This window comes from Corticium candelabrum, unplaced genomic scaffold (assembly GCF_963422355.1).
Source record: "Corticium candelabrum unplaced genomic scaffold, ooCorCand1.1 SCAFFOLD_77, whole genome shotgun sequence".
Lineage (NCBI taxonomy): Eukaryota > Metazoa > Porifera > Homoscleromorpha > Homosclerophorida > Plakinidae > Corticium > Corticium candelabrum.
Window position 1 is genome coordinate 1 of NW_026912711.1, and position 12107 is coordinate 12107.

Genomic DNA, 12107 nt, shown 5'->3' on the forward strand with positions numbered 1-12107 from the left:
AAATGTTCTTTTAAACAACACACAACAAATACTAATAAATATGTTAGAGAAGTTTAAAAAATTGAAATAGATTTAAAACTCTAATTAATAGACATTCTACCCATCCTAACTTATCAAATAATCAAAAAACTCAAACACAACCAAAAACAACCAAACAACATGCCTCGTCAATCGTTCCCTATTCCGGTTCAATATTGTCGCTTTTGTGGAGAATGCCATCATAAGAGTGAGGTTGGCTTCTACAGTACTGACCTAGACCAGTGGTTTTGTAATGTAACGTGCTACTATCAGACTCGCCTTTCACGAGGCGAACTCCAACTCAAAAATCGTGGTATTTCGCAGGTTCTTCTTGATATAAAGAAAATGGTATCTATTGTCCCAAGACAATTAAGAACCGTAAGGAACGATTCACGGAACACGTACGAAATGGACGGTATAAGGTCATTCGTAAAACGCATGCTCGTGAGGATATTCCTATTCAAGAATAGTAGATAGAATAAATGTTAATAACTAATATTTAAAAACTTTTTAATATTTTTTTTTAGTATAGATGCAACTTATAAAAACTTTACAAAATATAAATATATATAAAAAAGATAATGTTATACAACTTGTTGATAGTATGGATAAGGACTTTTTTTGGATGTATTTACGCTTAAAAATAATAAAATTAGCAAAACTATTACTCAAGAACACATTATTATAGAATTTCAAGCAAAGTCGTGTGTTTCTTTAAAAGAATATTTGGAATCTAAAGATTATTTATTAAGTTATGATGATGCTACAACATGTTTACTTGACTTGTACGAACAATGTAAAGAATTGATAAATAACAATATGCTTGTACCTTTTTTTGATCTCCAAGATATACTAGTTATAGATAATCATTTCTATTTTATTGAATCTAATAAAGTTATAACAAAAAGAAGAAGGTTCGCATTTTATCTATAGTGTGCCCTTCAAGAAAAATATTTTTATTTCACCAGAAATATCTAGTGGAACTCTTCCTATAAAACTTACGTTTGCATCTACATTATATAGTTTGGGTGCTTTAATTTCATATGCATTAACTAATGAAGAAATTACTTTTCAAAACAAAGAAAAAAAATTAAACTTTATTTACTTAACAAAATTATATAGTTGTTTATTACGATTATTAGAAAAACCGTTGTATCAAAGAATATTTCTATTTGGTGTTAAATATTTGCGTAACGCGTTCCCGTACAAAATCCATATGACTTGTAATCACGAATTTTTTCATTCTTTAGTTCTCCATTTTCAGAATACATAATTTTACGCACGTTCAACTTCTTCATTAATGACAAACAATTTTCACATGGTGAAGAAGAACGAAAACCAGTGCTCGATAGACGAACCACACACACTGTGATTTTCTTAAAAAACTTTAGCGACTTTTGCCTGACCCATTTTTCGAGCTCGAGTGTGGTACATACGGAGCTCGAGTGTGGTACATACGACGAAGAGCATCTACTTCGGCATGACAACTACAGTCGTCCTGTATGAAACCGTCCGCAGAATGATTGCGTAGCATATTCTTTCCACGAAACAAAACCTTCTTTCCCTTAGTAATTACGCAACCATGCTGAAATAGCATAGTTGACTTTACTGCCTCACCACTGGCCATATCTGCAAACCTCTGGTAACGCTTGGAAATAGTCATCTTGATGTATCTCACAATTAATCTTTTAAATATTTTTCAATTTTTTATTGAGTGATGTAATAAAAAATTGAAACCATCTATTTTACTTATTATTTATTTACTTCAATCATGTATCAACAATTTACAACTACACTTAATTTGTCACCACTTGCCGAAAATCGCGATGAACTCGCACAAAAATATCAAGTAGTTAAAGATAAACAGTTTTCAAATGCAAAGAAACATGCAGATTCTGGTGTAGATATTTTTACACCAGAAAAGATTATTTGTAAAGCTGGTGAAACAACAACAATTCCTCTTGGTATTGCATGTGCCGTTTATGGACCAAATGAAATGCCAATGCCATATTATGTATATCCTCGTTCAAGTATTTCAAAAACACCTCTTCGTCTAGCTAATAGTGTTGGTATTATTGATAGTGGATATCGAGGACAACTTATGGCAAAAGTAGATAATATTTCCAAAGATGATTATGTTGTTGAAAAATATCAACGCTTGTTTCAAATTTGTAGTGGAAATCTTATGCCATTTACAAATTTGAAGATTACAGATAATTTGGATGAAACTGAACGAGGAAGTGGTGGGTTTGGTTCCACAGGAATGTAAATTCTTAACTTAAATAATATTACAATATGATGAAAATATATTTTTATTAGATGATGAAATAATTTTTTTCATTTCAACCGCCATGCTCCTGGATTTTTTCTCCTCTGGTGGCGCATTAAAATATTCCCACATATATACTCCTCCAAAATCAGGATGTTTTGCTTTTATTTCCGATACAACTTTTTTTGCTGTTTCAAAATCTTGTCCTTGTATCATACCAAAAACAACCTTTGATGCCGGATATCCATTTTCAACACATTCATCAAAAGCACTTGGCAAAAGTTCAAAATAAAATTGTCCGTTGAACCAGGAAATATATTTTCCTTCGGCTGAATTGTATAAATCCTTGTAGGAAAATCCACCCATACCTGGTTGGTTTGTTTGTAATGCACTTTGTATGGGTGCCATTGTAATTGTAAAATTTGGTCCACAATCTCCTTTTAAATCACAAATTAATTTCTTAATATTATCAAGTGAGACTTCTTCTTCCACATCAAGATTAATTCCAGTTATAAATGGATAAGTTAATATGGTTTCTAATAGTAAATTATAGTATGTTGAATAATTTGAAAACATCGTTTGAAATGCACTTCCTGCGCCTCCCAACATAATATGAATTTGAATATTGTAATTCATATATGCATTTTTTAATTGAACCCATGGTTTAGCAAATCGTGAATCTGTTGGAGGATAATTGTTTAAATGAATGTAAGGCGATTTATCTGGATTGTTACCAAAATGGAATGAAGACAGAACAATGTGACTAACCGGCGTGTTTTCTATACACACACTTGATAAATCTGTTAATGTTTGATAATAATATATAATTTTGGAGTCGCTCATTATTATTTATATTTATACTTATACGAATAATCTACTAAATTGTTTTATTAACAATATCTAAAAATGAAAAAAAATAATTCCAAATCAAAAGATAACAAAAAGAAACCATTGCGAACAACTCCTGTAAAAAATTTACTACAAACACGTACAATAGACACTTTAAATACCGGTGAAAACATAGAATTAGAAAAAATAGAAAATTCTAATAAGGAAAACAACAAGGAAAACAACAATGAAAAACACGTTGAATTTAATGAAGAACAAGAACAAGAACGAACAACTGATGACTCAAGCACATCCTATTCTTCTGTTGAATCGTACGAAATTGCAAATACTCGTATTGATTATAAAAACAAAATTATATTTCAGTTGAAAAAGAAGTCAATAAATATTATTATGATGAGTTTGATTATTATAGTTCATCGTTAGATATTTTAGCTAGTTATTTGAAGGGGCAAAAAATTATCTATATGGAGGCAAAAAGTCACTGTCAACGAAAATTAAATTTTCTAATGTTACCTGCGATTTTTATAAGTTGTGTTGTCTCGGTTTTATCTGCCGGGACAGAAGATTGTTACTTTGCAGCTGCTATGATTGTAGCATCACTCAGTGCTTTTAATTCATTCTTACTTGGTATTATTAATTTTTAAAATTAGATGCCAAAGCTGAAGCACATAAAATTTCTGCACACCAATACGATAAGTTGCAATCAACATCTGAGTTTACTTCAGGACATATTTTACTTTTTAGTAAAGAAAAGTCTGATATTGAAAAGATTTTAGAAGACAAACTTATTCATTTTGAGAAAAAAATTTCCGATATTAAAGAGACAAATCAGTTTATTATTCCGCGTTCTATACGCCTTAAATATCCAATTATTTACAGTACAAATGTATTTAATATTATTAAAAAAATAGAGGATATGCGAAAATTAACCATTACAAATTAAAAAATGTAAAAAATAAATTGCTTTTTTAAAGGCTGTTCAAGAATCAGAATATAAAACAAATATTCAAGACCATTTAAAAGAAATGGATAAATTATTTGATAAAAAGAAGAATATACAGAACAAATCTTGTTATTAAAATCTGCATTTTCCATTATAGATCAAATGTTTAATCAAGAAATAAAAAATGCTGAAATTTTGAGAAGACGATGGTGTTTTAATTGGTGTTTCTGGCAGAAAAATTTGACATCTCCTACAGAAATAAATGATTTTATTCGCCATATTAGCGACCCATTTTCAATAAAACCAAATGAAGTATCTTGTAAAGATGAAACACGGATTGATTATATGAAGAATGTGTCAATGAAGATCCACTTTTCTCAAGACCTAGAAATAGTATTGTTCCTCCTAATCAGAACATTGATAATCAAGGATTTTCTATTTCACATATTTTCAATAAAGCAAGAAAAATATGATAATAGATAATAGATAATTAATAATTTAATAATTAATAATTTAATAATTAATAATTAATAATAAATAATAAATACTTGAAATATTTTTAGATTTATATATATAGATTTATATATAATGACAAGACCAAAGAAAAATAGGTATGGAGAAATTGTATTTGAAGACCATCCAGATTTTAAACCTAATTTAACACCACAAGAAATGTTTGAACTAGGTAGTTTTGGTGGAACCTATTGGCGTCCCATACATTCAACTGTTACTGGAAAAAACTATAAGAACCAACATAAAAAATATCCAAAGTCTTGGTGGAAAAATATACCAGACTATTGGCTTGTTACGCCATGGGATAATTACGATGTATCTATTAATAAATATGGTGTAAAGGTTGGAACCACACTGGAATTCTGGGAAGAAAAAGGATGGATTACAGAATATGATCCTTATGGATGGGTGCAATGGTACTGTAATTTTTATCAAGGACGAAGAACACCTGATGATATTCGACAAATTCGTAGATGGAAAGGTGTTGCGGGTGAAAATGGAAGATGGAGAAATTATTTGGAAAGGTGTTGCGGGTGAAAATGGAAGATGGAGAAATTATTTAATTACCCTTATTTTACGCAAAAATCTAAACTGGAACGATGTATCTTCTTCACCAAAAATATGGCAAATATTACAACATTGGGGTTATAAATTGAATAAACGAGACTTTAATAAAGAAGTAAAAGAGAGAAGTGAAAAATAAAAAATAGTATAACTTGATTTCTTTATTTTCTTAGTAAATTACGCTTTTACCAGAAGAACTGGAAGAACTTTGAATTAGTTTTTGGGGAATTTCTGTAACCCAAACATTTTTACGGATTGTTGTAGAATCTTGTTTATCCATGATTGCCTTGTAGAAATAATTACATTTTTACATTTATTTCAATTTTTATTATTAATTCTAGTATTAATTAGTTATATTCAATTAATATATTATTAGTATATTATTATTATTTTTGGGTGTTTATATTTTGTAACAATAACAATTTTCTGTCCATTAAAAAAAATAAAAACCCAAAAACATAAAATTTAATGAACTTTTGAACTTTTGAACTTTTTAATTCTAGAGTTTTAAGTTATTAAATTTTTTATTTGTAATAAATTATGTCAATTATTATCGTGTAATGTGATAATAATAATTAATTGCTCTCTCTTTGTAACAAAGTATAAAGTAAAAGTTATATATTTACAATTAAATGTATAACTTTCTATTAGTTTAATGGTGAGTGTAGTTGGTGATTTGAGAGAACTTTTATTCAAAGTCCAAAAATTAAATGAAAATCAAGATAAAAATGTTAGATTAGATTGGCATACATATTTTATGTCAATTGCTATATTGGGTTCAATTCGTAGTCCATGTGAACGGTTGAAAGTCGGTTGTGTATTAGTTAAAAATAAACGTTTGATAAGTATGGGTTATAATGGGTTTTTACCAGGTTCTAAGCATGTATCACGAGTGCGTAGTAATCATGAGCAGTCTACGGTTCATGCCGAACAAAATGCGATTACAGATGCAGCATCTCGAGGAGTTTCTATACATGAGTGTATTGCTTATATTACTCATTATCCATGTATTAATTGTTTTAAAATGTTGGTTGCTTCTGGTATTAAAAAAATTATTTATTTGAATGATTACAAAAATGATGAATTGGTTGAAAAAATGATTCATGATATTGAAAAGAAAGATATAACAATAAAAAAAATAGATTATAATATTGATTTGACTGATTAGAAATACATTATTTCAAACTAGGATTTAACAATATTTCTTTAGGTGCAACATATTTATTTTCTAGTTGTGGTTCTGCTTGTGTTTCTGTTTTTGGTTCTGATTGTGGTTCTGATTGTGGTTGCTTGCTTATAGTCGTCATTGTTTCTTTATTCTTACAACTTTTATTAATTTTTTTACATGAAACACCAAAGCAACAAATAGACCATACAATAGCAACTATTGGACTACAAGCTAGACACAAAAATCCATCACATAAATATGGTTCTTCTTTAGTTGGACTATATTCTTTACAACTTGGGTGAATCTCTAAAATATCTTTATAATTATTTGGAAAAAGTGTGTTGTTTTCTGAAGGCATATTTTTTTTACTATTAATAATAATAGATTAATTTAATCAATTTTTTATTAGTAAGAAAAACTAAGGATTAGTATTTGATATTTGATTTTCCAAAAATGAAATATCAAAAATAACGACGCGGACAGGATTCGAACCTGCGCGGGTAGAACCCAATTGATTAGCAGTCAATCGCCTTAACCACTCGGCCACCGCGTCGATACTCCAACCGGGAATTGAACCCGGGGCAATTGCTTGGAAGGCAACTATGTTACCACTACACCATTGGAGCTAAGTTAGGGTTGGAGTAATACCAACGACACTGACAGGATTTGAACCTGCGCGGGCATAGCCCAATGGATTTCAAGTCCATCGCCTTAACCACTCGGCCACAGTGTCTTTACTCAAACTATATTGTTAGCGTTTTTTTAAGTAGTAATAAAAAAAATATTTATTACGTAGTTAAATCTTTACACGTGTCTATATATTTCCAGACCACACTAGACAAGCACGACCATAACCACTAACAGAGCTATTGATGGAAGATGTGCTGGTGATGGATGAATTGCTAGATGATGATGGAAAACTAGTATATTGGTTTACACTCTTTTTCTCTGGTGGAGAAGTTACCTTTCTGGTAACAGTAGTAATACGCGGACGCACAATGTAACAATAGTCAGCAGAAGGCATCCTGATATGCAGTTGTGTGTGTTGTTTTGTTTTCTGAATTTGTGGATTGCTGTTGTTTTGTAAAATGCTCTGTTTATTTGTCCCAATAAGTATTTCAATTTTTATCTGTTATTGTTATTGTTATTGTTATTGTTATTGCTGGGTTATTTTAAAAATTGAATTACTTAATGCGCAATAATCTAAAAATATGACTATGTAATTAAGAGATTATTTTACAAAGTGACAAACAAACAATGACAGTTATGGAATGCCCCATTTGCCTGGATGAGAAACCCCCTGCAGAATTTCTGCAATTTGGGTGCGATCATACCACTTGTAATGAGTGCTTTCATGCGATTGAAGAGAAAGCTAAGCAAGGGATTGGGTCGCTTGATGGGATTCCGTGCTGTCCGCTTTGTCGTGCTCCGATTGTCACGTGTAAACCATATTTAGTGGCTCAGGCGGAAAATGATACCATTGAACCTGGTATTTGTGCTTTTCGCAACTTTCTCGAAAATGCTGGTCTTGACGAAAAGCGACATCAGATTAAGGGGATGGAGTGGTGCCTTCGTCGGGAGCTGATTCCTCGCACGGGTATTAACACAGGCGGTGTCATCGCTGACGAAATGGGACTGGGTAAGACCATTTTGGCACTCGGTCTCGTTGTTAGCAATTTTGTCGAACATACGCTTATCGTTGTGCCTCCGGCTTTGCTTCAGCAGTGGTATGATGTTTGTGTCAAGTTTCTTCGTGCTAAACCCGTTGTCTACCATGGTCCTCAGAAGAACACTATTTCAAGTGAAAAGTTGAATAGTGCTCCGATTGTCCTTACGACCTATGGTATGATTTCGGAGGTAAAGAACCGTGACGGACTTTTTACTACTGGCAAGCTTCATGAAGTGGACTGGGGCCGTGTTATTTACGACGAGGCACATCACCTACGAAACAAGAGTCGCAAAGTGTCTGGTGCTCTCAAGTTGAATGCTGGCATTAAGTGGTTTCTTACTGGAACACCAATCCAGAATAAAACCAAAGATGTCAAGAATATTATGACATTACTTGGGTTTAGTCTTAACAAGCAAGTCTCAAATGCCTTTCTCAAAAAGCACATTTTAGAGTTTACCTTGCGTCGTACTAAGTCTCAGGTCGGCATTCGCCTTCCACCCATCGAGTTTCACAACATTCACGTTGACTGGATGGATGAGAAGGAGCGTCAGATTTCAGAGGAAGTGCATGAAGCCATTCACTTTACTCCTGTGAACCGTCGCAACATCAACCGCATTATGCGTGAGATGACAGCTATTGATATGTTACCTCTTTTGTGTCGTGCTCGTCAGTCATGCATTCATAGTGGTCTCTTTTCCAATAAGAGGAGTCTATTTCGTGTTAAAGAAGAGGAAGATGTGCCATTTCAGTCTTCCAAATTGGATATGGTTGTCTGTTACATCAAGAATCGCATCGATAAGGGCAACAAGAAGATAGTGTTTTGTCATTTTCGTGGCGAGATTGACTACCTTATGAAAGAGCTTACAGAGCGTGGTATCGATGCTGACTATTTGGACGGTCGCAAGAGCAAGAGTGATCGAGACGATATTCTTCGTAGGTCACCTGACGTATTGATTCTACAGATTAAGACTGCTTGTGAGGGTCTCAATCTTCAGCAATATCAGGAGATTCACTTTACCAGTCCCAACTGGAACCCAGCTGTGGAAGACCAGGCTATTGCACGCTGTCATCGAATCGGTCAAACGAAACCGGTAGATGTCTTTCTCTACGCAATGAAGCCGTTTTCCAATGATTTCCGCATCAACAAGCACGGACAAGCAGTGCCCATCAGCTGGAACATTGATATGTACTGTCGCGAGATTCAGAACATCAAACGCGATATTATGAACGATACCGGATTCACATCAGCGACACCACGACTTCAACAACAACGTATATTGATGCAGGACGTAAATTAACAGGGGGATACTAGATGACGAGAGAAATGTAGCAAATAATAAAAATAATAAAAATAATCTTTTTTTAGTATATATGGCATCCAAAAAAACAATTGATTTTATCTCTCTTTTGGTAAAGGAAGATTTACTTCAGCTAATCCTAGCGGTGTATTTGGGTGAAGTTTTAAAGAGTTTCTTTGAAGCGGTTGTGGATGATCTTATTGGACCTCTTTTTCAAGAATTGTTACCCAAACATTCTAAGAAAGTGAAAGATTTAACTTTTGCTATTCGCGGAATTGACTTTAAAATAGGTAATCTATTAAAACAAACCACTTTGCTTCTTATTGCATTTATATTATCCTATTTTTTTACACAAATTATTTTTCGTATATTACAATAAAATTGAAAAGTTTTTTAATTGTATTGTAATAATTATTAAAAAAACTCATGATCTATGATAATTTTATTTAAACATCGTTCATCATGCAAGAGACTTGGGTATTTAATAAGTTTGATGTTGTTTTTTGGGATGATTCTTATGTAACCCTGGATGTTAGTGTTCGAACACCTTATTTTCAATATATGACTCACTCTAGCTATTATTTTTCAAAAAATGTTGAACTTTGTGGATTCCAAAATAAAAGTGATTATGAACGCAAGATGGCTTTTATTCGAATGTTTCAACGTTGCATGAAAGAGCATAAAAATTATTAATTAAAAATATTTAAAATCTGATAAGATAACAATATTTTTTACTCTATATTAAAATATTATAATTCATTGTATCTTTTTCAAATATGGTAGAATAGTCTACAGCATTGGTGCTTTCTTTCTTTTTTAAAAGCGAAGAATATTGCAAAACATTAATAAAATCTTTTATATTTGTATTTATTTCTTGTTTTATTTCTTGTTTTATTTCTTGTGTTATTTCTTGTTTTATTTCTTGTGTTATTTCTTGTTTTATTTCTTGTGTTATTTCTTGTTTTATTTCTTGTTTTATTTTTTCTGAAATTTCGTCTTTTATTTCGTTTTTAACATAAGATGAACTTTGTAAAACATTAATAAAATCTTCCATTTTTATATTTGATTTGAATTTGTTTTTTTTATTTACATTGTTTGCTTCCGAATTGTTTGTTTCCACATTATATTCACTCATATTTTTATTAGTATAAATATAATTGTATTTATATATATTATGTCTAATATTTATATTTCAAAGGCGGATTTTTCTACTTTTAATAAATGTAATTTATGGGAATTCTCTCTTAAAATTTGGAGAAATAATGAAAATCCTCAAGTAAATCCCAAAACAGTTTATCTTAATTTATTAATCACGATTAAAAATTTTTTGTTATCAAAAAGAATAGTATTACAAATGTGTCCTTTACAAAAACTGTGTCTATATAATAATAATATAAATTATATTAATCTTCTAATAAATGAAGTATTACATTCTTACAATAAATAAGTAAATTATTTTGATATAAAAAGTTTTACTTGGTTGTTGCGTGTATATATTTTGTCAAAATAACTATCTAGGAATTCTAGTGTCATTACACATTTAAATTCATTTGAATAAAAATTATCATATCCATTGAGACCAGATGTGGAAGTATATTCAATATATACTTTTTGATTTGAATTCGTTACATAGTTTTTTAGAATATCTTGAATAATAGTTTTCTCACTTACTTCAAATGTTTCATAATAATCGGGTGTTCTTATTGTTATCCAATAAAGCATTAATAATATACTATATTTTTTTTTCTTGATTTATTGTAATATGGATAAATCAAGAAAACATAACGCATTAAGAAAACGTAATAAGACACAAAAAATACATAGTAAAAGTAGAAACGGTAGAAATCGTAGAAACGGTAAAACCAGCAAAAGCAATGGAAATACTTTTAATAAAGTTGTTGGCATGATTACTGTTCCTCTTTCACCAAGAAAGAAATTTTATAGTGTTTGTGGTGATTCTTATATTGCATCTTCACATGTAACTTGGTTGAAAAGACAAGGTATAAAAATTGTTCCTATTCCTTACACAACGAAAAATCCAAAATACTACATGTCAAAAGTAAATGGATTATATTTTCCAAGTGGGGGTGCATTTGCATTAAACTCAAAAGAATACTATAAAATATGTAAAGAATTTGTAAGATTGGCTATGAAAGAAAATGATAAAGGAAATTATTTTCCAATTTGGGGAGGTTGTATGGGAATGCAACAATTGGTAATTATTGCGGACGAGCAAGATAATCTTGATACTTTATTAACACAATTTGACTCTTTTAATAATTTGCTTTTGAATCTTGATATTACAGAAAATGGACGTAAAAGTAAAATGTTTCGTAACGCAACACCTGAATTTATGAAAACATTGGAAGTAAGTCGTTGTACTTTAAATAATCATAAAATGGGAATTAGTCCTTACAAATTTAAAACTCATAAAAATATAAACAATTTTTATAAGATTGTTTCAACAAATAAAGATAGACAAGGTAAAACTTTTGTCTCTACTATTGAAGGACGATTTTACCCATTTTATGGAGTCCAATGGCATCCAGAAAGAGATGATACAATGGATTATTTCGCAAACTTTTTTGCGAATGAATTAAAAAAAAATAATAATAAATTAAATAAAAATAAAACAAGAAAATTAATGTCAAAACTTCATTCAAAAAAAATAGATTGTATGAACTACAGTAACAGTTTGTATAAAAAATGTAATTTCTATTGGCATAAAAAAACATCAAAACACAATAAACGTCTTTGTAATGTAGCACAAACAAGTAGAGAAGACGGAAGATATACGGGTGTCTAATTAAACACAT

At 30.7% G+C, this 12107-nt stretch overlaps 4 protein-coding genes and 3 non-coding genes across 7 annotated transcripts; 4 read left to right on the forward strand and 3 right to left on the reverse strand.

The window, feature by feature from the left end:
• Window positions 1-1789: 1789 nt before the first annotated feature.
• Window positions 1790-2287, forward strand: LOC134197974 (deoxyuridine 5'-triphosphate nucleotidohydrolase-like). The gene has a single exon (XM_062667326.1). It carries the CDS (start codon window positions 1790-1792, stop codon window positions 2285-2287), a length of 498 nt encoding a protein of 165 aa, XP_062523310.1.
• Window positions 2288-4667: 2380 nt separating this feature from the next.
• On the forward strand, window positions 4668-5129 carry LOC134197975 (uncharacterized). Its single transcript, XM_062667327.1, has one exon. It carries the CDS (start codon window positions 4668-4670, stop codon window positions 5127-5129), a length of 462 nt encoding a protein of 153 aa, XP_062523311.1.
• Window positions 5130-6795: 1666 nt separating this feature from the next.
• Trnas-gcu (transfer RNA serine (anticodon GCU)) lies at window positions 6796-6877 on the reverse strand. Its single transcript has one exon. It is a non-coding gene; the product is annotated as a tRNA-Ser (tRNA).
• A 2-nt stretch (window positions 6878-6879) lies between these two features.
• Trnag-ucc (transfer RNA glycine (anticodon UCC)) lies at window positions 6880-6950 on the reverse strand. The gene has a single exon. It is a non-coding gene; the product is annotated as a tRNA-Gly (tRNA).
• A 25-nt stretch (window positions 6951-6975) lies between these two features.
• On the reverse strand, window positions 6976-7057 carry Trnas-uga (transfer RNA serine (anticodon UGA)). Its single transcript has one exon. It is a non-coding gene; the product is annotated as a tRNA-Ser (tRNA).
• A 533-nt stretch (window positions 7058-7590) lies between these two features.
• LOC134197976 (uncharacterized) lies at window positions 7591-9291 on the forward strand. The gene has a single exon (XM_062667328.1). The coding sequence runs from the start codon at window positions 7591-7593 to the stop codon at window positions 9289-9291; it is 1701 nt and encodes a 566-aa protein (XP_062523312.1).
• A 1903-nt stretch (window positions 9292-11194) lies between these two features.
• Window positions 11195-11866, forward strand: LOC134197977 (gamma-glutamyl hydrolase A-like; the record flags this gene model as incomplete). The annotated part of the gene is made up of 2 exons (XM_062667329.1): window positions 11195-11659; window positions 11747-11866. Coding segments are annotated over exons 1-2 (585 nt in total), but the record flags the coding sequence as incomplete, so codon positions are not given.
• Between the last annotated feature and the right edge of the window lie 241 nt (window positions 11867-12107).

Bases quoted from the DNA above. Each gene is read 5' to 3' on its own strand.
- LOC134197974 (XM_062667326.1), top strand. From the start codon at position 1,790: ATGTATCAACAATTTACAACTACACTTAATTTGTCACCACTTGCCGAA.
- LOC134197975 (XM_062667327.1), top strand. From the start codon at position 4,668: ATGACAAGACCAAAGAAAAATAGGTATGGAGAAATTGTATTTGAAGAC.
- LOC134197976 (XM_062667328.1), top strand. From the start codon at position 7,591: ATGGAATGCCCCATTTGCCTGGATGAGAAACCCCCTGCAGAATTTCTG.